The 25,731-nt window shown below is 30.6% G+C and overlaps 1 protein-coding gene across 1 annotated transcript in view; it reads left to right on the plus strand.

Moving 5' to 3' along the window:
- Positions 1-281: 281 nt before the first annotated feature.
- Positions 282-25,731, plus strand: part of LOC142323857 (uncharacterized) — a 402,042-nt gene continuing 376,592 nt past the window's right edge. The window contains exon 1 of the mRNA XM_075364154.1: positions 282-496. Coding sequence (XP_075220269.1) covers positions 311-496 — 186 coding nt within the window. The 5' untranslated portion in view covers positions 282-310. The remainder of the gene's footprint in view (positions 497-25,731) is intronic.

A 25,731-nucleotide genomic window follows, 5' to 3' on the forward strand; every position in this document is an offset into this window, starting at 1 on the left:
AAACAAAAAAAAATCTTTACTACCCGTAAAAAATTGAAAAATATTATAAAACCCAAAACATTTCTGTATTTTGGATTTTATTTAAAAAAAACTAAACTTTTATTATTTAATCAATATTTTCAGGAAAATATTACTTAAATATTGCACTCTCAGACTGTAATGATAATTTTAGCCGTAAAAAAGTTAATCTTTTTAATGAAATTGAAACAATAAATTACAAAAAGGTTAATTTTTGTCGTATCTCAATGTAATTATTTGTGATAGTAATTTTAAAAACCTTTTTTTTCCAGGATGTTGGGGGCTAAAAGGAATGAATCTGATTGTACCAACAGCAGTACGAGTAGGGGATTCTCTAAATATATCTTGTGTATACGATTTGGAAAGAGAAACGCTTTATTCGGTGAAATTCTACCGTGGAGACCAGGAATTTTATCGTTACATCCCTAAGGAATCACCACCAACAAAAGTTTTTCCAATGGATGGTGTCAATGTGGATGTGAGTAAAATATATTTATTAAATTATGTTTACGTTTCCAAATGTTTAATCGAATAAAAACTATGATTTTACACACATACATTAAATCTGTAATAAAATTTTATTAATATTACTTAATTTACTAATTGTTAATATAATAAGAAACGTTATAAGATCGTCAAGCAATTCGATGTTACAGGGAAATGAAGAATTTAAACTTAGTATTTATAAAACGTATACAACAATTCATCTGAGCAGATAACTGAAAATCCTATATACATAATTTGGTATTCGATTAATATTATGTATCATTTCTCTGGAAAAATACGATTTGCTAATGCCTGAAATTCTGTTATTTTCAATCCCTAAAAATATCACCTTAAAAAAAAAAAAATCACAAGTGTGATATGTTTTTTGTTATGTATGTGATAGAAATATCATATTTAAAATATAAATGGAAAATTTCGTGGCATTTTTGTTTGCAAAAGGATGACGCGAGAACCAACCGACCGATTACTTTTTTAATTTTCAGAAGACATTTGTGTTATCCCAGAAAAGGTTTTAAGTCATAGATCAAAGCTCTAACCCGCTTGGAGGTTGAAGTTGTGAATTATAGATATTCATTAAAGAAACAAACAAAAATTAATTCTTTTATCTCATTTTATTTCTGTTACCATGGCAGCAAAAATATATTGTAAGTAATATGATTAATTATTCTTTCCTTTAATTAATATTTGTAAAATATTTAATATTCTCACAACCATGACGATAACGAACGCGTCAAGGTGGCCAACTACTCTGGCTAGAAGCTAGGGTGAGCAAAGCGAGTATTTTAATATATTAATTGAACAAATAACTTATTACATTCATATAAAAGCTATTTCTTTCATTTAAATGTTAAAATGATATTAGTCTACACATCAATCTCGTTTTGAGGTGCAACTATATTTGTCTTAATGGCAGACCTGTCAGGACATACTTATTATTCAGAAAAATATTGTATATCTATAATATAATATTTAAAAATTTCATAACATAAAATAATATTTTTATATTTATATAATGCTCTAATTTTAATATTACAACCTTATATTAATGTTAAAAAAGCATAAACATGAATGTGCCTGTACGAAGATAAAAAAAAAAATACGGTACAAATTTCATTACAAAGTTTTAATATTTTTTTTATACGAAAATATTAGATACAATCTTTAACATGTTTTTATGTTTGTGTTTATATAAGTCTTTTTAATAATTAAATAGCTTCAAGTTCTTTATAGGAATTATAAATTCAGAATGAAGAATTTATACTAGATTAAATTAATAAGGTTATTGTTACTGCATCTCATAATTTATTCCTATTTTCTATATATTAACGTATAATTATATACTTGTAAAACAGTAATTAATTAAAAGTTTTACACAATTAATCTATTAGCATACCGAGTTGTAGTTTACATTTTCTTTCTTTAATTTTAAAATATTAATTAAAAAAGGATCTATTATTTAAAACTCTGAAGTAAAATAATAAAATTATTAGTTGGTTCAGTTCATAATAAAGCGTACAAAGAACGATTTATTTAAAAGAACCATGCGATTTTTTTGATTTTTTATTTAATTAAGAATCAAAGATATTCAAATTTGTGAAAAAGAAATGAGTTTCGATATTTCGTTTTTAACGCAAATAACCAAACAAGTTATTATCACCTGTCAAATACGAGGAATAAACAACCCAGTCTTTTAATCTTTTTGATAAAATTTTAAGGAAAAACTGTAATGTAAAATTTTTAAACAAATTTTATTTATATGTATGTATATCTTACAAAAAAAAAACCTACTAAATGCATAGATTAAGATTTAAATACCTTTGGATAGTACAAGACAACCAGTACACTGAAATAAATGAAGTAGGTATTGTAAAAGAACTAACTGAAACTTTTTGGATATGAAAACAAATTGCATACGATAAAATGATAAAAATAAATAAATTAATAAAAACGATTAACTAAGTATTTTTACACAAGTAACAAGAAATAAAGAAATACTGAGAAGAGTAAATGTGAACTGAAGTTTAATAAGAACAATTTATAGTAGAAAAATATTGTTTGGGTACGTTATGAAAAGAATCAGTATAAAAAAATAAAGGCTGGAAAAAATTTTAAAAATTGTAACTCTAAAAGGGAGGGTGCGTTCTGTCATTTCTTAAAAGTTTAGTTGGGAATAAAGAAAAATGAAGACGGTCATGGAGCGAAGGATCAGTCTCAAGGCAATTAACCATATAACGAAGTTCATATGAATCTCGTCAAGGAGGGATGTAACGCGAAATAAGGAAGTAAGGAAGTAATAAAAACCGAAATAAAAGTCCAAACTAACGTCAAGAAACTATACGATTTTTTTCATCCCCATCGTCACCCGTTTTTTTTTTTTTTTTTCAGAAAGACATATCTGATATATTCTTTAACCGATTCAGATGTAAATAGTAATTTTTGGTAGGAATTATCCAGATAAGTAGTTTTTTCTGGTCGAATTTAATAAAGATTTGAACAATTCTTTGAGTAACTTGAAGCGAATAAATATTTTACGCAGGATTTTTACCGATTTTTCGTAGAAAGTACGGTATTACATTCGGTCGCACGGTGTGACGGGAGGTGAAAATGAATTTTCTTTCTTTACCTCTTGATGTATGAGCACGAAAATAATATTTACTTAATTGGAGTTTCGTTACATACCAGAGTTTAGTAAGCATATGTAAACACTAATATTGGAATGTGTTCATGGAAAATGTGTTAATTCTAAGAACTGTTACTATGTTAAACCATTTGTCTTGTACAATTTTTTTTAGTCCACGCCGCAAAAATGTTACATGGTTTATGTTTTATTACATAAGACAAAATGGCAATTTTGGAAATTTCAGGAAAAATGGCAATTTCTCCTTCGTTTTACCCCTGTCCACCATTTCGTTATTTTTATTTAAAAATTTATATCTCAAATTCGGATAGATTAATCACATTAACATTTGATAAGCATCTTAGCAATAATGTTTTAAAATTAGCAAGACGCTTACCAAACATTAACGTGATGAATAACGAAGAATTACTATTCAAGGAAGTAACGAACGGGGGAACGAAGGAAAAATTTTCATTTTTCATTAGGATATGTTTTGTTTAGTTTTACAAGTAGAATCCGAAAAAAATATAGCCAGCCAACTATTATAGAAACACTCTATATATATATATATATATATATATATAGGCATATGTGTAATGTTTTGTAGCTTGAGAATCTCCAAAAATACTACATCAATTTCTTCGAAATTTATGCATGCTGTAGTAGTGTATCTAAAATAGTGCATCTACTACAGATAATATTAAATTTTTTTGTTTTCAATTACGTTTTAGTTCAAGTTAAATACATCTTTTTTTCAGTAAAAATATAAAACCCTTCGTTATATGTACATTTATTTAAACCGATATTATAATTATTTGATTAAGATGGCTTGAGTAGTTCTTGATTTAGTAAAACCAAATTAAAATAATGAAAAGTCGATCTTCTTGCGCAATTTTTTTTAAAAATTCGAATGTAATTTAAATTTTTTATTTCACGCTTTAAAGTTATCAACAAATAAATAACAATAATTTCAACAAATAAAGGCGTTGATTTAGTTATATATTTAAAAACATGTGGTTTTAAAGATTTGTGAATATTCGTGGGAGAATTCAGTTAAATAATTTTACCATTAAATCATTAATAGGGTAGTAAAATCTCAATTTAAAATTGGGATTTTTGAATAAAATTGGGGGATAATTAGAAATTTTTTTTATTAATTGATAAATTAAAATAACTAGTTGTAAACTCGATACCAGGGCTATATTTAGAATAAAATATAACCCATAGTAATATAGATTGTACGTCATACTTATGTCGTACTTTGTCGTTTATTATATAATACAACATGTTACAATGAAACATAACTTTTACACATGACGCACTATAAACAAATTTGAATAATATTTGCCTTCTAATTTAACAGATGAAGTTTAAACATTATTAAATTACTGAAATAGTTATCATAACGTTTATAACGCAGTTTATTTAATGTAACGCATAACTTAGCATAAATTTAGTTTAGATGAATCTACAATGGCCATTATTTTCAGCTAGCATTTTCATACAGTACTGACATTGAATACTATAAGTTTTAGGTTATGTATAAATTCCTATGTTATGTTTACTAAACGCATGTTTAGTGTGTGCGGATATATATGTATTTGTATTATCTGTACGTGTATTTATAAATAAAAACAAATAATACGGAGCAGTATAATTCATTCGATCCCAGATTCTATTTTAGTTGTCGGTTTTTATTTAAGCTGATCAAATAACTGAAAACCTATAAAAATTTATTTACAGTTTATAACAAATAAAAAAATAAAACAAACATTTCATACATACTGTGTACTTATATACAAAACATGTCTATATTAAATTGACAGTAAAAAAAAAAACCGATTTTATTATAAAATAAATCTGAAATCAAATAAAAAAATATATTTCATTTCATATTTTGTTTTATTTTGGGTTTTATTAGAAATGATACAACGTAACCAAACAAACAAATTTTTAACACGGTAAATATTATTTTTTTGATATACCTACTACAGATATTAATTTTTTTGTTTTCAATTACGTTTTAGTCCAGATTAAATATATCTTTTTTTCAGTAAAAATATAAATCCTCCTTTATATGTACATTTATTTAAACCGATAATATTATAAAATGTATTCATTGTTAGTTTGGATGTCAGAATTACAGTATTTGATTGGTTAAAATAATAATAAATCTAACCGCTTAATGTATCGTACTTAATGTTCAGTGTATTCTTATGTTTTGTAATATGAAAACAGGAGATGCAAGGCGAAATCACATTTTACTAAACTTAAAACTAAATTGGTATTGACTATGATAGAGAAATAGTGTTCTCACGCAACCACAATATATTTACTTTGACTTTATTTAAAAAAAAAAAAACAAAATAAAATAAAATTTGAAAAGGCGGGTAGCCAGGTCAATACAGCATGGGTATACTAGTCTAAGTACGCGAGGGACCAGATCTGTAGTATCAAGACAAAAACTTGGATAGAAGTAAACGTGCATGAATGAATCGATACTCAGTTTGATAATACAAACTTCACGGACAACGAAAGAATTTTCGATTCATGTTCACTGGCACAGTTCTGTGGAGAGGTAGAACCTTGGGGGATGAGGTGACAACCTTGGAATACCAACACGCGGCTAGTGTCTTTCTGTCGTCATTACACTCTATCACCAATGTCAATTAACTTTTTGCAACAAATATTTCAAAAAATGGCCTGATAAATTTTTAAACCTTGTAGTTATTGTAATATACTAGCATAATAACTACAGTATTGTGAAAATATTTAACTTAGTATTTTCAAGTTGGCAAAAAAATTACTAAGAAATAAATTAAAGGACATATTACAAAAAAATGAATTATTTACTTTGTAGTGACACATCACACCCTTGGTTTTTTCCAATATCATCTTCGCAGCAGTAAAGTGTAAATCTGAAGAGTCTGTTTTATTTATTTATTAATGAGTATGTAGCTTGTATTTGATTTTAACCATAACGCGACTATTATAACTCATCTGTCAAAACCGCTCTAATTTTAATAATACAGTATTATCTTTTTTTTTTACGTACTCCCATTGCATAGCTTCTTATTAACATAAATGTTAAATGTTTTCAATAATTTTAAATTTTCATCTAAGATTTGTTTTCAGACATAACCTTTGCGGGATACACTTAAGCACTCTTTTAATTATCATTTTTTTTAATAGTACTACATTTATTTTTATTAATACTCTTCGCTTATACAAAATCATTTATAAAAATTCCATTTATTTAATTAATTTTAAAAACAAAATATAATTCTCAAATTAAAACTTCTCATTAACAACTTAATCATTTCCGTTAAAATAAAATTTTTAATATTTTTATTTGAATAATTTATTAAACATATCTAATTTAAGATAATTTTGCAGTATTTTAATATTAACATAATTACTAGATGTATGTTTAATTTGAATAATTTTTTAGGATTATTTATCATGAGTTAAACAAAATTTAAAAATATAATTACGCAATTTTTAATTTTTTTATTACGTTCTCTAACTTATTCAATAAATAAGCCTGGCTAATAACAAGTATTTCATATAAATCTGTACATTTTACATTATTTATTTTTATTTTCAAAAATGTTCAATATAATTATTTTAATGCAATTGTGTAAATATTTATTAATAGTGACGTAACATGATTTAATATAATTTTTTACATTTTATTAATTCTATTAAAATTGAAATCTAATCTTTAAAATAACAGATTAAACCGTTTAATCGATCATTCATAAATTATAAAGCATGATAATATTTTAAGGAAGAAATAAATAATTTACAGGGAATATATATATATATATATATATATATATATATATATTATTTACTTAAGATATTACAGTGTTGTATCTTTAATTTATATATTACAGAATAATAAACAAGTTACATCTATGTATATTTACATAAATCAATGACAATAAATGTTTAGTAAGTAAAGTAAAATAATTAATGTTCAAGATAAAATTGTATTAATTAGTTAGTTGGTTAGAACAGAGTTGTGCGTACATAATTATTAGGAGTAAGGTTAAGAAATAAATTAATTACTTTATACGTACAGGCTGTGTGTATTAATTTATATTTACAAGTAGTTATAATTTAATAATAACTATGACGTTCTGTTTCAAATTATATAACATGAAGGAACACGGGCAAGGAGAGTGGTATACAGTTAATAAGCAGCTGATAAATCTAAGTAAGTGTATGGGAGCGAGTGAACGAGTCGTCGCTGGTAAGCGAAAGGGGTGAAGGAGAGAACAGAGATATTAGAAGAGAAGAGAAACATCGCGCGTATTGATCGATTAATCGTGTTTGACACTAATGAAGCAAGAGCTACTGTACTTGGGACTGATCAAATTAATAAGCAACGCGCACAACTTGACTACGTCTCTAATCAAGTTTCCAATTCCTGTGTCCTTGTTGGTATCGTGGGTATATATACAAGCGTTAGCGGAGGCGCAGAATATGAAACGTTCGTTCGTGCGCGTTTGTATATCGCTTACATGTATCCATCCGAGCGAACTCAAGCCACGGGAGGTCGTGCATTATTGTCTCATGCCACACGGTTAATTGCATGTTGTAAGTGGTGCCAGAGGTGGCTTGTTTTAGATATGAAAGGAGTGAGAGTGAATGGTTACTAAGTCAACCTAAATAATCAAACTAAATAGACACATAGAGTATATAACTGCGCTCAAGTATAAAGTTACATAAAGTATTTACCATAAATACATGCGTATGTATGTTTATAAAATTTATGTTGCTGGTTTTATCAGTCTTAAATAATTTTATTTTTATTCTCACTTAACAGAAAAGAAAAAAATCTTCCGCGTTTATTAATGTTTTAAGAAAGCGTACATCACAATACAGTGGCCTATATATATTGTCATATTCAATTTAAAAATAATAATGTTTAAATAAAAAAATGTAATTATAAATTAACATACATATCGTAAATAATTAAATACAAAAAGAAGGCGAAAAAAATAATTTTTCAAACAATACAGGTTTTGTAATCGTAATATTATTTTAAATAAAGCACATAAAAATTTACCACGACATCAATTTCAAGATTTTTTTTTTTGAAAGAGCGGGCATCAACAGTTACGGTCATTAGCCGGTAGAAATTGGTAGCATATGAAAAAATCCCATTCCTGACTTGAATTCGGACCCGGGAACTCCACATTAAATGGATAGACGCCTCTTACTCTTTCAATTTCAAAATTTTGACGACATAAAATGCCAAAACAAAAAACTGAAGCTTCAGCGTAATCAAAATAAAGCTATATAATACTTACTAGTTTGAAACTAGTAAAGAGAAGATTGGATTAAATCAAAAAATCATTCAGTTAGAGAATTAAATTAAAAATATTAATGATATATTAATGCGTACATACAGTAAGTATTTCCTGATTAATAAATAATATCATTATCAAATTATAGCATTAAAATTCCTAAATTTCGAATAAAATATTTGTCATTTTAGGGATGGTTTCCATACTCTAGAAAAACTTTATTTATAATGAAGTGATCCTAAACAAATAAAAATTAAAAGAGAACTGATTAAAAATTTAAAAACCCAGATATTCTTCCTTTCTTGACATGATCATCATACTTTCCCCTTTAATATAGTTATTCTAGCTATGTTCACCGTGGAAGTAAAAATAAAGTATAACTTCTATGAAAGTAATGGGAAAAATTGCTCCTCATTTTCAGTCCGCAATACAATATAGATATTAAAGCTACTATAATTTTAATAAACATTTAATTGAAGAAAAATACAAAAAAAAAAAACTGTTAAAATTGAAAAAGAGAAATTTTAAAGAGAATATTAAAAGATGAAATAAAACCTTCCAAGAAGCACCCCAAAAAAAATATCAAAGCTGAACTTACTGAAGAAAGAAAGAAAGAGATATCAGAAAGAATGAAAAGGTACAGGGCAGCTAGAAAAACAGAAAAAACGAAACGACCGCAAATAAATAAATGATCTAACACGTCCCAAGGTGAATTCGGAGAAAAAGAAAATTGAAAAGAGCCAGCAAACAAAAAATTCATTTTTTAAGAACTTTTCTAAAAAAATGTTCATAAATAGATTAAACTTAACGAATTTGCTATAAAAAATTGTATAATTTTTAGGGATGGATATAAATTTCATAAATAAACCATCCCTACAATTTTTGAAAAATATTTAAAAGGAATGGAGATAGAACAAAATAAAATCAGCTTTAATTTTATTCAAATTAACATGGTTGTTAGCATTATGTGTCATAGTCAGTAAGATGATTGCTTATTACACTGAAGAACACGTACTACGTTATTGGATAATCAGCAAAATTTGTAACGGATCCACCTTAATGTAGTCGCTAACGATCTAAGTAACTGATACAACTTAAAATTATCTGTGGCTTATAAATTTAATTAATGAAACAGTTTTTAACATTTTGTCACTTATTTTCAATTTTTTTATAATTATTTTTTATTATAAAATTTTCAATTTCTCTTTAGTCAAACTTCAAAAATGAATCTTTTAGATTTTAAGGCAAAATTATTTTAATTCCTATGACAAAATTTAAATAATGGATCTGCTTTCACTGCTTTCAAGGACGATGTATTGAATTACCGTGGCAGTTAAATACTTTTTACAAACTAGGTTCAATCCTGAATTTAATAAACTGTTTCTTTTGAATTGATTTCCATTCTTTTTTATTTATTTATTTGTCATATAATAATTTTCACTTATTCATATTTTGGCCATCTCCTTTGAAAGCTCGTGAGATTGAGTTTTATAAATAATCTCCAAAAAAAGAAAATATATTTGTGTGTACAAGACTCCTACCACATTGCTGTCGGAAGCTAACCTAGGGATATTTGGCTGCCCACCAGCCAATTAAGGCTATAAGCGCTTTAATATGGTGGACAGGTATTTGCTGGCATTCAGCGAACTAGGCGTGGCAGCGAATTGCTGACTAGACAAATTAAATTTTAATTTATGGATGTCATATATATTTTTAGTAGTTGGGACACGTAAGCCGGCGGTATATGGCACCGCGCTTAGTCCGCTCACGCTGTTAAGCTCTAGAACTATTTAGAACACTGGTCGCAAAACTGTTTCGTGGCTCAGTAGCCGTTTGTGGCACAGACATTCGGTCTTATGCTTTAGGGCAACATAATGGGATGGTGGCAGGATAAAAACCAAATAAACCAATATCTTTATGTATATGTACGTTTTATTGAGTGCGTTCGTTGGAAACCACTTCCATTCCTAGGGAAGCTCCACTCCTAAGCGCTCCTAAGGGAGCACTTTTACTCCCTTACTCGTAACCGATTTTAAATAAATAAACAATACGGTCTTGAGCGTAAGAACATTTTTTAAAATTATGTCAATGAAAAATAATTAGAGTAAGAATCTCACCAAAGATAGTTCAGGAACTGTCGATCATTTTTATAATTTTCCTCAACAGTAATTTTCAAAGCTACAAATCTAATTATCTCTTTCAAGATGTCAATTTAATTTCATAAGATTTTCTTTTAGATTTAAAAATAAATATGGATACTCTAGTTTACTTATTGTTTAATAAAAGTATACTTATACTAAATTTTTCATGATCTTGAATTATTTACCTACTTACAATTACATTTTCTTGTTTGCACTTTTTAATTTTGTTTAAACTGCCTTTTTTCTTCTTTAATAAACCAAATTGTTATAATTTAAAAGTAATTATGCAGTATTATGTCCAGAATCTACTCAACTCGTGAAAATAATGAAAAAAACTCTTACAAACATATGATCTAACATCCTTCGTTTGTGAGTTACGGCTACTGAAAGATTTTGCGAGGATTTCGGCTACCCTAGTGAAATGAGGTTATTGTTAGTTTTAGAACGTTAGTTAAGGAGCAAAGTTAGGGATTTCTTATGGCGATTTACCTGAAAAATTGAATAAAATCGGTCCCAGAACGTATCGGCAGTAGTTAATTGAGAAATTTGGGGTGAAAACCTATACATTGGGGTAAAAGCCCTGTTTTCTGTGTTTGACGTACAATAACAAATGGGTAATAACAACAAAAAACTTTTAAACGAAACTTGTACAGGATTTAATTCTGAACAAAACGATTAAGTTGAATAAAACAAATTTTAGTTAACAGGTGTTATTTTATTGCAAACTTTCAAATAATAATTTTTCAAATTATTTATTGTTTTTCTATTATTATTTCAATAATTATTATCTACGTAATTTTTAATTATTTATTTTTATTTTACAATCGTTGTAAAATTTCCAGTTTTTTTATAATTTTCGAACTACAATTTTTAACAGTAAATTTTTATTTATACATTTTTTGCATCACCAAAAAGAGTTTGGTTTACATTTAATAATTATTTTTCTGGCAAATGTAGTAATGTACTCCTTAATAAAACTTGAATTTTGTAACTTTTCTTTGTGTTATTCGATTTATTTTTAACCATTTTGTTTATAATTAAATTCTCTACAAGTTTTGTTTTACGTTGTATATGTTTATTACCCATTTAACAAAGATATTGAACGTCAAACATAAAAAAAACAGGGTTTTTTATCCAAACTTATTGGTTTTCACCCCAAATTTCCCAAATACTGCAGGTATGGTTCTGGGACTAATTTTATTCAATTTTTCTCATTAAGAGCTATAAGAAATCGCTAATCCTGCCCCCCTAATTAACGTCCTAAAAATTTCAGTGCGACTTCATCTCGCCGGGAGTAGTTGAAATTCAAGCGAAATTTCAGTAGCTGTAACTCGCAAATGAAGCATTTTAGGACATATGTTTATCAGTAATTTTTCCATTAATTTAACGAGCAAAATAGGTTATGAAAGTATAAGGAGAACGTTGTGATACACTCTATATATAAAAAAAAAATAAAATCATACTCTTCAAGGAAAATGAAATTTTTTCAATATTTTTTTTATATGGAGACAATATAACGAAAAGGTTACACAAAAGTATGAAGCTATTTCTTCATGTTTTATTTTACAATATGAAAAAATAGAAACGATGTTAAAAAGTTGTTTATTTTGGTTAAACAATAAAAAGAAAGATAAACAGTAACTATTCGTTACACTTAATGGAAAATACTGATATAAAGGAAATACATAAGTTACATTGCTCTTTACTTGTATAATAAAAGTTATACGTTTTATATAATAAATAAATGATATAATTCATGATGATACATATCTTTATTGATTGTATGAATAATAAAAAAGAAAGAGATATGAATTTACATATTAGAGTTATCTAAATACATGAAGAAATACAAAAAACATTAATATATCCTGAATTTAAATTAGGTAAGTAATTTTTATTAGTTTTTTTTTTTTTAATATTTTTAATAACATTTAATCATTTTGCTTCTATATTTACAGACTGATCAATCAGATATGAAAGGTAATGGTTGATTTTTCTTTCGAGCAACCCACTTTTATAACTGCATGGAATTTTTTACTATGCAGTTAACGAATACGTTGAAATAACCACTCATTCCGCAATCTGTTTACCGCATAAAAACATAAATAAATAAGTACATATATATGTATATATATAATATATAATATATATATATATATATATATATATATATACATATATAATCATAACCAAGCTAATAAAGTGTCTTCCATTTCTCAACGAGTTGTAGTAACTAATGTATCATAAGAATAAAAATAGAAATATATTGTATTTACACATCAAGAGAATATTCAACATAACTTCCTTAATATTAAAAAAAAAAAAAAAAGAATAAAATTATGTAAGTTTTTACGTCGTGCATCTTTGTTTTAAATTTCACACGTTACACCAATTTCAGAGGTTTCGACATAATAGATTTTGATGTGAATATTAGCTGTCTTGGCTCGATGTGCACATGATATTGCATCGGTTTAAAAGTTTAATTCAAAATTGTATACTTCAACGATTACAAAATTTACTCAGGCCTGTAATGTTTATTTTATTTGAAAATTCCCCTCAATTTTTCTTTCTGAGAATGATAAATGTTATCCACATTGCTTTGTCAGAGATTGCCATAAAAATTTGATACCTGTATAGGATACATCACCAATATTTACTTTTATTGAAAAAATTTGTTTTATGTTAATAAAAATATCTAAGTTATCTCAACTTACTTAAATGAAACTTATTATTATTATGTACTTTTTCCATTATTTTTACGAGTAGAATAGGTTACGAAAGTCCCGGTAGAACTTCGTGATACACTATGTATGTCTAATAATAAAAAATAATACTTTTAAAGGAAAGTGAAATCTTTTCTATATTTCATTTTATATGGAGACAATTTAATGAAAACTTTACACCTTAAATTTTACACTTGAATTACCAGACTAAAATCGCGTAATTGTCATATAATTTTACTATAATATTGAAAATATTAAAAGATTTACAAATACGAAATAAGAAACTGAGTGATATTTTAGGATTAATAATTGTACATTAAATGTTCCAGGATACATTCCTTTACATACCAGATGTTTAAATATTTCTATCAATCGAATTTTATAAATATTCTTATTATAAATAGTTTTTGTAATTTTTTGAATAAATTAAAATTTTGTAACTACGAACAAGCCAGAGTGAAAATTTATTTTCAGAATAAAAAAAATATATATTAGAGATAAAGGAATTTAATTATTTTTTAAATTTAATGATTTTGCAAATGGTAAACTTAATTAAGTGTAAATTATTATTTTCTTCAAAAATGTTACTAGAAAAATTAACCAAACTAAATTTAAAAAAAAATCTAAAATTTTTTTAAATGAAAACCCTTATAAAGTTATAAAATATTTCTTTTAAGAATTATGCGTGTTTTAGCTTTTACTAATTATAATTATTTTTTTTTTTTTAACTGAATTTTTACGGGCATCGACTGCTAAGGACATTAGCCGTCGTCACAATCTTTAAAAGAAACTACTATCACCATCTGGATCGTCATATGTAAGGGTGTAAAGGGCCCTTACATTTTATTTAAAAGCACAAACTACACAAAACATTTAAGACATGAAAGATAAGGACAATCACAAACACTTACGGGGTGTAAAGGGCCCCGATATTAAAATTTGAGATGAGTTCTCAAAAGACCATGAAATTAAAATTAAAATTAAACTTATCAGTACCATTTCTTTCTTTCTTTATATATATATATATATATATATATATATATATATATATAAACTACCGCTTAGAGTATCTTTTACCACAGCTTTAAACTTTCATTTTATAGGCTTTTAAGAAGTCCACTGGCGTGTAGAAATGCAAATATATTTTCTTCATTTCCATTATCCAGATCAGCACTAATATTATTTGTAAGACGGAACCTCTTTCTGAGGTCCTCATATATGGAACACTCTTCTATTAGATGCTTGATTGTCAGTGTTTTATTACAAACACCGCACATTGGTCTCACTTCGCCGGTTAACATATATAAATTTGTTAATCGCGTGTGACCGATTCTAAGTCTGGTCACCGCTACTTGTTCACGGCGAGTCAACTTAAAGTCGCTTTTCTATTTATAAGGAGAAGTTTTTACTGAGTTTAATTTTGTATTTAAACTCCTCCATTCAGCGTTCCACTTGTTTCTTACTATGTTTGTTAGACGGTTTTTAACATCGGCCACTCTTACAGGAAATGTATCCAAATCATCGCAGACTGTGGCCTTTCTGGCAGCTTCGTCTGCGATTTCATTACCTGTAATACCAGCATGCCCCGGAGTCCATACAAATACGCATCGCTGTCCTCGTTGTTTTAGAACGTATAAAATGGACAGGATGTTTGCAATTAGGACATCCTTAATGTTCTTGTTCCGAATTGCGACAAGTGCACTTAAAGAATCGGAACCTATTAACACTCTCTCTTCTCAATACTGTTCAGTGTAGCGAAGAGCTTGATGAATTGCAGTGAGTTCTGCCGTGTAGACACTGGCCAAATCTGGCAGTTTCCAAAAGTGGGCTTCTCCATTTACATATACTGAGCATCCAACACCATTTTCGGTTTTAGAACCGTCAGTATAAATTGATATGTTCTTCGTAAGTACTGACGGTTGCCAAAAATTCCTTTTGGATGATCACTGCTGGTTTCTTTTTTATTTCTCCTTGAGAGAGATCCAAACTTGTATTGACCGCTGGCAAGAGCCATGGCGGTATTTCTCTAGTAGAAATTGCTAGTGTCTCTGGTATAGCAATTTCATATTTTCTTCTTAATTCGTGGTACCTAATTCCGGCTGGTCTGGAATAGGTAGCACGATGTTCATATACTGCAGCCATAGGATGATTCGTAAACAATTTATTATTTATATGAGCAGGGAAAGCCCATGCATTTGCTGCATATCTTAACAAAAGGATCTCTCTTCTATAATGTAGTGGCATTATTCCGGCTTCAGACATCAGACTAGCCGCCGGACTTGTGCGGATAGCGCCTGTTACATATCTTATTCCGCTATTATGAACTACGTCTAACTTTCTTAAGTGCGACTTTCTAGCGGATGAATATACGATACATCCGTAGTCTAGTTTAGATTGAACCAATAATTCTTTATACAATCTCAATAATGTCTCTTTGTCTGAGCCCCAATTTAAGTTCGATAAACATTTTATAATGTTTAGGGCTCTTTTGCATCTATCACTCCGCTCAACGGCGAACTCTGCGGAATGCCATTTTCCAAGATTCATTCACATGAATATTCATTGTTGACGCATACTTGGAAGGTACGGTCATTCATATAGTTGCTGAGCAGTATAGGCAGATTGCCACGAATGCCCTATTCATGTATCTGGAGCATTATACCATGACGCCAGGTCATATCGAAAGCCTTCCGAACAATAAAGAAGACTCCCACACAAAGTCTCCTTGTAATGAAGCTGTTATATATAACGTCCTCTAAGCTGATCATTTGATCAGTGGTAGAATGGTATTGCCGAAAACCTGCTTGATACGGTGATATCAGGTTTTCTTTTTCCAAAACCCAGACGAGTCGATTATTAATCATTTTTTCCAGTATTTTTCCCATAGCACACGTCAAAGAAATAGGACGATAGCTATTGGGGTCTATTAAATTTTTATTTTTCTTTGGTACTGGAACAACATGAGCTTTTTTCCACTGCTGCGGGTACGTTCCATCCCGCCATATTTTATTATAAAGTTCCAATAATCTACGCTTTGCAGTGGTTTCAGCTGCCTGATCATATTATATTGGATTTCATCCGGACCAGCAGCTGTGTTACCTGCTTTTTCCAACGCTTTCGCGAATTCTTCCATTTTAAAGGGTACATTATATGTTAGAGTAATTATACTCAGTTCTGAAGTTTAGTAGACCTTCAGGTTTTTAGCACGAAAATCTTCTTCGTAGTTGGCCGTTCTGCTGGCCTTTTCGAAGTGATTGGTTAACAGCTCTGCAATTTCATATGGAGTGTCTTTTATTTCATCTTCATCTTGAAGGCTAGTTATGGGAGCAAAATCATTACGCCCGCAAATCGCCTTCACTTTCCTCCAAACATCTGATGCAGTAGTAGTTTTGTCGAGGGATGACACGTATTGCTGCCAGGATCGTTTTTTCGAGTCTATCATAAGACGTTTTGCATAAGCCCTGTATTTCTTAAAGGCAACAAGATGTTCTATGCTAGGACGCTTCTTAAAGGCGTTATACGCCCTTTTCTTTCTTTTTATAGCTTCACTTATTTCATCGTTCCACCATGGAAAGGGTTTCTTTGTAAGTTTCCCAGATGTTTTGGGAATATATCTCGATGCCGACTCAATTATTGCATTTGTTATGGCGTCGACATCGTCTCTGATAACTCCAGTTGTTTCTGGGAGTATCGTTCTAGCTGTGAAGCTCGTCCAGTCTGCCTGATCAAATAACCATCATTTAGAGATGGGATATGTTTTTCTTGTAACATCAGTTACAATTTGCACCGGGAAATGATCGCTTTCATCAAGATCGTCTATGACATGGAAGCTGTACCTCGGTGCTATCGATCCGCTTATAAGTGCAAGATCTATACAGGACGTCGATCCATCTCTGGCATTGCAAAAGGTTCCTGATCCGTCGTTTAAAATAATAAGTTCTGAATTCATCAGGAATCCTTCCAGTTCTCTTCCACGGGGATCTACTCGATCCGATCCCCAAAGAGAATTATGAGCGTTAAAGTCACCCACTAGTAAAACAGGTGGGGGAAGCTCGGAAATTAGTCTTGCTATGTCATCCTTATTCCAATCAAAATTCGGCAAGTATATGCTGCAGACCGTGATCTGAAGCGGACGCTTCATTCTAACGGCGACCGCTTGTAACTTTGTGTTTAGAACAACCGCTTCGGTGGTAGCTCTAGTCGATGTTAATATAGCTACTCCACCTCTAACTCTTACATTTGGCGGTTGATCTCGCCAAAATATATCGAATCCTTTTAATTTAAAATTTTGATTTCGGCGGAAATGCGTTTCTTGCAGACATATACAGATCGAGTCTACATCATGTACCAAGCTTTGGAGCTCATGGATGTTTGAAAAACATCCATTGATGTTCCACTGTACTATCGACTCGCTAATTTTAAATTAAATTATGACGTAGGTTTTCCTTTCGGCCATCCTTTTTTTCTCTTCTTCTCCATATTGCGAACGGCATCATGTTCGCGGAGAAAGTCGTCGCCGGTGTTGCTTCCGGTCTCCGAATCGGAGACCACCGAAGCCGCAGACGACGATGGGCATGGATCGGCGCCGGTTTCAGGCACCGATTTAGAGGCGGTAAGCTGGCCGCCCCCAGACACGGGGGTCGTACCGGTCACCGCCTGTGGAAGTGGGGACACTCGTCCTCCCTGTTTGATATTTTGTGGCCTCTGTGGTTTAGAGGCCACCTCAGTTGCGGGAGGCTTTGCAGCCTCTATAACACACTCTTTCTTGTCATGAAGAATCTCACTGAGACGGACTTGACTTTCTGGTTTGGCGTCCGTTTTCTTTTCTGCAGGAGCAACTTTCACTTTTACCGATTTATCTTCAGCAGGGTGTACCACTATCTTTGGCTTAACAAATTCTTTATTGCTGAAAGGTTTCATCTTGTTTTTGATGATCCTCTCAATCATGTTAGCCAAAGTAGGCGCAAGTTTATTTATAATTTGAGTCTCATCTACAGCAATTTGATCATGAGCAGGAACAGTAGCCACAGCCTGAGCATAAGATGTTGTTGCTCTAGGTTTGCGGGCGTTAACAATCTTTTTAGCTTTTATGTAGCCGACTTTCTGCAGGGTTTTAACTTCCTGCACAGCTACTTCTTCTTTGTAGACAGGCCAATTCCTGGATCTACATGAATACTGTCCCTTGCAATTGATGCATGTAGGGGGCTCTTTACACGGCTCTCTCTCATGCACCTCTTCGCCGCACACGCATATTTGCGTTCTCTCACATTTGATAGCGGTGTGGCCAAAACGTTGGCACTTGAAGCATCGCATTGGTTGCGGGATAAATGCCCGCACATCCAATCGATGTATCCCAGCTCTAATCTTCTCCGGCAAAGTAGGCCGGTTAAATGTGAGAAAATGAGAGGCTGAAGGTAGGACTTTGCCATTCCTCCTCATGTTCAATCGGCGACACTCAATTACTCTCTGCGATGACAACTCCTCAACAATTTCTTGCTCCGTGCAATTTAGAAGATCCCGACAGACGACCACACCTCTTGAGGTGTTGAGCGTACCGTGGGGATCGACATGTACAGCCAGTTCTCCAATCTTTATAAGCCCTAAAATTTGTTGAGACTGAACATCATTTACAGTCTCAACATGAAGTCCCATGAAGGTCTTCCTTATTTTTTTTACAGGGCCACCAGCGCATTTGTTATCTCCCGAGCGATGAGAAAAGGACTCACCCTCGAGAAATTTCCATCCTCCTTTGTAATGACCAAGTATTTGGGTTTCGGTACATTACTACTTTTAAAAAAAGCTTTTTGTAAGCTTTTCCTAGCGTCAAACTCAATCTTTCTTGACTCTGCACTTTTTCTCCGTTTTGCCTCAGGCGAAACGGCTGGTTCTAAACGAGGGTGTTTACGTGAACCCTCTGCCACGTTTAGTTGTTCAGTTTCCATGAACAATTAATCCCTTCTGTAGTAAGGCTAGCCGCCGGGGTACACCCCTACTCCAGGGCTACCAACCCTGGAGGTCCGTTCCGGTACTCTCGTGGAACCGGCATATGTCCTGGCAGAGAGCGGATGCGCAGTCTCTGCACTGACTCCAGGCCCTTACACACCGAGGCTTTCACGGCTCCCATGCTCCGAACAACATGGGCACCTTAACTACATGCTTGCCATCGCGGGGGGCATGTGGACAACGAAAGGTCTCCGTTACACCTGCAAATAACTTCGACCGTGGCCGCCACATCGCCAGCTCTAAAAGCAGTATCAATCCATTTCCATAATCAGTAAAAATTTCGTATCTGCAGGTGGCCGCGAAATCCGTCCTCTATTTCGGCCTGCAGATGAAAATCGGCCGAGAAAAGTATATCCGAGAAACAATACTCGGAACCCCGTTAGCCAGCTATATGTAATGTACGTGAGTACAGCTGTTGCCGCCCTGGACGTGGAACATAGATGTTGTGTTTCGGACGTGGGGATTATCTACCTCAGGGCACTAATTATTATTGTAAAACAAACAGTCCATGATTTATAAGGTATGCTGCTATTACGTACTAAATGCCTTCTAAATACAATTACACCAAATATATTATGAGATTTAAATATATTTTCAATAAACTAACAGGAATTTTTTTAAATTGTTTTCAATTATAAGTAATTGAATAATATAATACATTTAAAATATCATATTAAAAGGTATCGGTTGTATGCAAGTTTGCTATAAGCTTTATATTAAATGAGTAAAATGCATTTATCTAAACTACTTAATTTAACCAAACGGTAGAAGAATTCTGGTTTTAGAAAAGTAGCTATTCCATTTTCACTGAACTAAACTTGTTCTAAACCCTTTTAGTATGATAATTAAGTTAACATCTTTACAATTTTCTACTACATAATCTTTTATAAAGCTTTAGGGATTTACACTTCGTCTATTCCATTAGTGGAAATCTTACAATAATTGTGCACAGACAGATGCAAAATAATCCCTATTTCAACTAACAGAAATAAAGGTATAGAGATTGAACAAACATTTTTACTTGCACGAAATTTTATATTTTATACTTTTAAATTAATTAGAATATATTTTTAATTTAAAAAAAAAAATAAATGTAAGGTAGAAATTACTAATAAATAAATATTACAGTACTTAAAAGATATGGTGATAAATATCTTTAGGTAAGTTATGGATACGTACAATGTAAATATAAAATAACATATTTCTACAAAAGACTGTAGGATAAATAACACCTTCCAAACGTCTTACGTTATTCATTGCTCCCTCTCACTCTATCTCTCTTAGCTATACGGTATTTGAACTCTTCCTAGTTTCCATTTCTCATTCCTGTAACCCCGTTTCCCTGTAACCCATTTTAACTCCCTTCTAGTCCTCAATCAGCAGTACAAGATTCTGAGGTAGGTAACGTGAATAAACAATTTGAATTTGCCTACTGGAATATCTATGTTTTGATGGTGTTAGCGCGGTAGTCTGTGCATGTATTTCTTCTTGTAAATAGTGTTTCTTTTATCTTTTTATTTTAAGGCATTGTGTTTAAATATCTTTTCTTCAGATGAATATAAAATCTGAATTCATAGATTTTTTATCTTGTCTTTTTTTTACTTGACTTATAAATGTAATAATGTTTTAAGATATCACGAAATATAAAGTCTTCCTGATTCTATTTATCCATTTTGTAAATAGAACGGTTCACAAGTAAGTTCTATTTCAGTAATATTGGTATAAAAGAATATAATCATTAATAAATACAAAAAAAATAAATAAAATCAGGATTATATTACAAATGAACAATAAATCGCTAACTGAATTAAATTTACAAATTTATTAATAATAAAAATAAATAACAGAAAAGGATAATTAAAGAGAAAACTGAGCAGCAAATCAGAAAAAAGGTTTTTATATAGTAGTAATTATTATCTTAACAACAACAATAATTAATCCTTTTACTTCATTATATTTTTGTCACCATGTTAACAGAAATATAATGAAGTAAAATGATTAATTCTTCTTTCGTTAATGAATATGTGTAAAATATGTAGTATTCTCACACTCATGAGGATAACGAACGCGTCGGGTGCCCAGGGATGGCGTCGGGGCTAGACGGTCAGGTGAGCGAAGCGAGCCCTGACCGGCTAGTTAACAGTATACCGAATGAAAAGAGTTAAAAAAAAATTATTGTTGCAACCTGATTTATAACATTTTTTATATATATATCTGTTTATATATATATATGTTTTTTAAATAAATAATAAATCACTTTTTAAACAAAGTTGACTGTGAAAAACAATTCCTAAACTAGATCTATAATAAGAACCGCCTAATTGTCATATAATTTTATTAAAATGTTAAAAATATTAAAAGATTTGCAAACACGAAATAAGAAACTGAGTGTTTTAGGATTAATTGAAACATGAGTAAAACGGTTTTGAAAATCAAGACAGGAATCCATTATCGCATAAAAATCTCTAAAAATAGCCCAATATCGAGCTTTTGACCATTCATTTTTTTTATTTTATGTTAAGTTTATATCACTTTAAACCGACAAGTATTATATCGAGTGTCCGAGAATCATCTGAACAATTTTGATATCGAGTAAATAATTTATTTATTAACATACAAAGACGGGTTGTATGAATTTAGAAACATTGAAACAGAAAGTTTTGTTTTTATATTTAATCAAAGACATTAAATGTATGTACCATTAGTAATTTGCAAAATATCCAACCGGTAATCAGTTTCATACCATGTTCGTTGTAACATATCCATATCTATGAGTTCGAATGCGTTAACAATCTTCTCCGTAACGTCATCAACATTCACTTTCGAGTTTTTTATACATTATCCTTGATGACCCACAGGAAAAAATCACATGGAGTTGTATCCGGTGATCAAAGTGGGCAAGCGATGGGTCCATCATGTTCAATCTAGCAGCTATTTGGGAATGTATTGTTGAGGAATTCACGCACTAATAAACTCCAATGTGGCGGCGCTCCATCTTGTTGCAATATGATTTCGGGTTGTAATTCTTCAAACCGAGGGTAAACAAACCCTTCTAATAAGTCCAGATAAACATTCGCGTTAAATGCCGTTTTCGCAAAGATAAAAGGTTCAATCATACGATCGTGAAGCAGTCCGCACCAAACATTAATTTTTGGGCTATCTGTAATATTGTCAAATATAACAAATGGGTTCTCTGATCCCCATATTCAAACGTTCCGAGTGTTCGCTTTTCCAGACAGGTGAAATATAGCTTTTCTGAGAACCTAAAGTTTTTAAGGTGACAGTCATCATTTTCAATCCTTTCAATGATTTCCGCAGCATATTCCTTTCTAGCAGTGTAACCTTTAACTGTAATGTGCTCCAATATTTGTAATTTATAAGAACGTAGTTTTAATTGATCCTTCAAAACATCGTGAACGGTAGATGGCGGAAGATTTTACTCGCGCGCTGCACTCCGCGATTTGACTTCCTAGGGCTGCAAACAAAAGACTGATGAATGATCTCCATTTTTTAATCTGATGTTCTAGGCCAGCCTGCACCCTTTTTATGTTCAACACTGCCAGTTTCTTTAAATTTATCACACCATGAACGAATATTTGTTCTAGAAAGTGGCTCTAAGTTATACCGAGTTATAAATGTGTCGAACTTGTGAGTCTGATCTTGTTTCAATAAACCACTACACGCACTTTGCTTTCATCTATGGATTCATGAGGACTAACCTATGCGGTTACAGCCCCCCTGTGCAATCACAGCGCTATCTGGTATTTGCCGAGGACAACTTTATGAGTTTCATCTTAAAGAGAACCCAACCAATCATTAATAGGGTTATTACTTTTTTTCTAATTAGACGTCAAAGTTGCTCGGATAATTCTCGGACATCATATAATTGTAGCACAGTATTTATTTTTTTATTAGTCTATTTTTAAATCAATTTAATTTTATTTCATATACCTATTTATAATAAATTCAATTTTACGTCCACAGAAATGTTTTACCTAGTTAATCTAATGAATAAACCATGGTTTCTGAGGTTAGCCAGAAAATGTTTTCACTACTGGGTTTTTAATGTAGCATACCTTTTATAGTATTAAAATTCGAACTATTAATTAATTTTTGTTTAATCTCAAAACAGTTAAATAACCTTGCCTAAAAGTTTATTCCAATCAGAGGAAAATAAGATACGCTTAAAAAAGTTAAAAGGTTCGATTTCAAAGCTTCTTCAAAACTCACTTAGCAAATTTATATTTAACCTTTATAAAACGCATTGAAACTGATTAACTACGTAGTTTCTAATAAGGCGGCTGTTACGATAGGGATTGTTAAAAATCATTGTCTACATATCATCTTAATTATAAGAAAAAGTATGTTATAAAGTACGAGTAATTTCATTTTTATTTGAAAATAATATCTATATATATAAAAATGTTAAGTTCGTTTCTAAACGGCTTCAAAAACTCAAAATATTCTGCACCGATTGAGCTGAAATTTTAGCACGATATATAACCCACAGCAACGATTGTTTTCATCTATTTTTAATAAATCTATCTATCTATCTATTTTTAATTTGGAAAAGGAAAATCAATCAGATCAATGCAAGATGGCCGCTGTCAAACACAACGGCCAAATTTCTTTGAATTATATTTAACAGCTAAAACATCTGTATTTTATTAAAAAAAAAAAAAACACGAAAAAAAAAATTTTTTGCACGATATATAACCCGCATCCTTCATATCCTTGAATAAAATAGATTTATATTTTTTTATTCAGTATCCTAGATATTACGTATTTAAATGGAAACCGATAATACAATGAGGAGGGCTAGATTTGTTGCTTAGCAACGTTTATCGGTAACATTGAGATATTTGGCAACTGGAAATACTTTTAAAAGGTAATGCTAAGATGGCAGACAGAATAAAAGCGTGACAGGAAGTGGTCCCGACACAACACCATTCATTTTCAGACATTCATAAGTATTTCTTAAGGTCTCCTACGTAAGCTAATTGATACTGAAACAAGTTTCTGCACAGTATCAGTATCAACTGGTACTGATACTGTGTAGAAACTATATCACGTACATTGAATTCACGAAATCTCATTATTCCGACATGGATCGGTTAATATTGGCATATATCGCGACAATTTTCACCATGAATTATCGTTTGTTCTCTGAAAGAATTTTCTTATTACTGTACAGCATCGTACTTTCTCAGTGGATTATTAAATTCCTTTCTTAACGTTGGTTTTGTATTTCTTAACTTATTTTATATTGTTTTCCGTAGGTAATATCTATTTATGTATAAAAAACTTAACATTTTTATATAAAAATGTTAAGTTCGTTTGGGTACGGCTTCAACAACTTAAAATGTTCTGCACCGATTGAGCTCAAATTTTAGCACGATATATAACCCACATCAACGATTGTTTTCATTTACTTTTAATAAATCTATCGATCTATCTATTTTTAATTTGGAAATGTAAACAAAGGAAAATCAATCAGATCAATGCAAGATGGCCGCTGTCAAACACAACGACCAAATTTCTTTGAATTATATTTAACAGCTAAAACATCTGTATTTTATTAAAAAAAAAAAAAAACACGAAAAAAAAATTTTTTTGCACGATATATAACCCGCATCATTCATATCCTTGAATAAAATAGATTTATATTTTTTTATTCAGTATCCTAGATATTACGTATTTAAATGGAAACCGATAATACAATGAGGAGGGCTAGATTTGTTGCTTAGCAACGTTTATCGGTAACATTGAGATATTTGGCAACTGGAAATACTTTTAAAATGTAATGTTAAGATGGCAGACAGAATAAAATCGTGACAGGAAGTGGTCCTGACACAACACCATTCATTTTCAGACATTCATAAGTATTGCTTATCTTAAGGTATCCTACGTCAGCGAATTAATACTGAAACAAATTTCTGCACAGTATCAGTATCAACTGGTACTGATACTGTGTAGATACTTTATCACGTACATTGAATTCACGTAATCTCATTATTCCGACATGGATCGGTTAATATTGGCATATATCGCGACAATTTTCACCATGAATTACCGTTTGTTCTCTGAAAGAATTTTCTTATTACTGTACAGCATCGTACTTTCTCAGTGGATTATTAAATTCCTTTTTTAACGTTGTTTTTGTATTTCTTAACTTATTTTATATTGTTTTCCGTAGGTAATATCTATTTATGTATAAAAAACTTAACATTTTTATATAAAAATGTTAAGTTCCTTTGGGTACGGCTTCAACAACTTAAAATGTTCTGCACCGATTGAGCTCAAATTTTAGCACGATATATAACCCGCATCAAAGATTGTTTTCATCTGTTTTTAATAAACCTATCTATCTATTTTTAATTTGTACAGTTTTTTAATAAATAAGA

This window comes from Lycorma delicatula, chromosome 4 (assembly GCF_047948215.1).
Source record: "Lycorma delicatula isolate Av1 chromosome 4, ASM4794821v1, whole genome shotgun sequence".
NCBI lineage: Eukaryota > Metazoa > Arthropoda > Insecta > Hemiptera > Fulgoridae > Lycorma > Lycorma delicatula.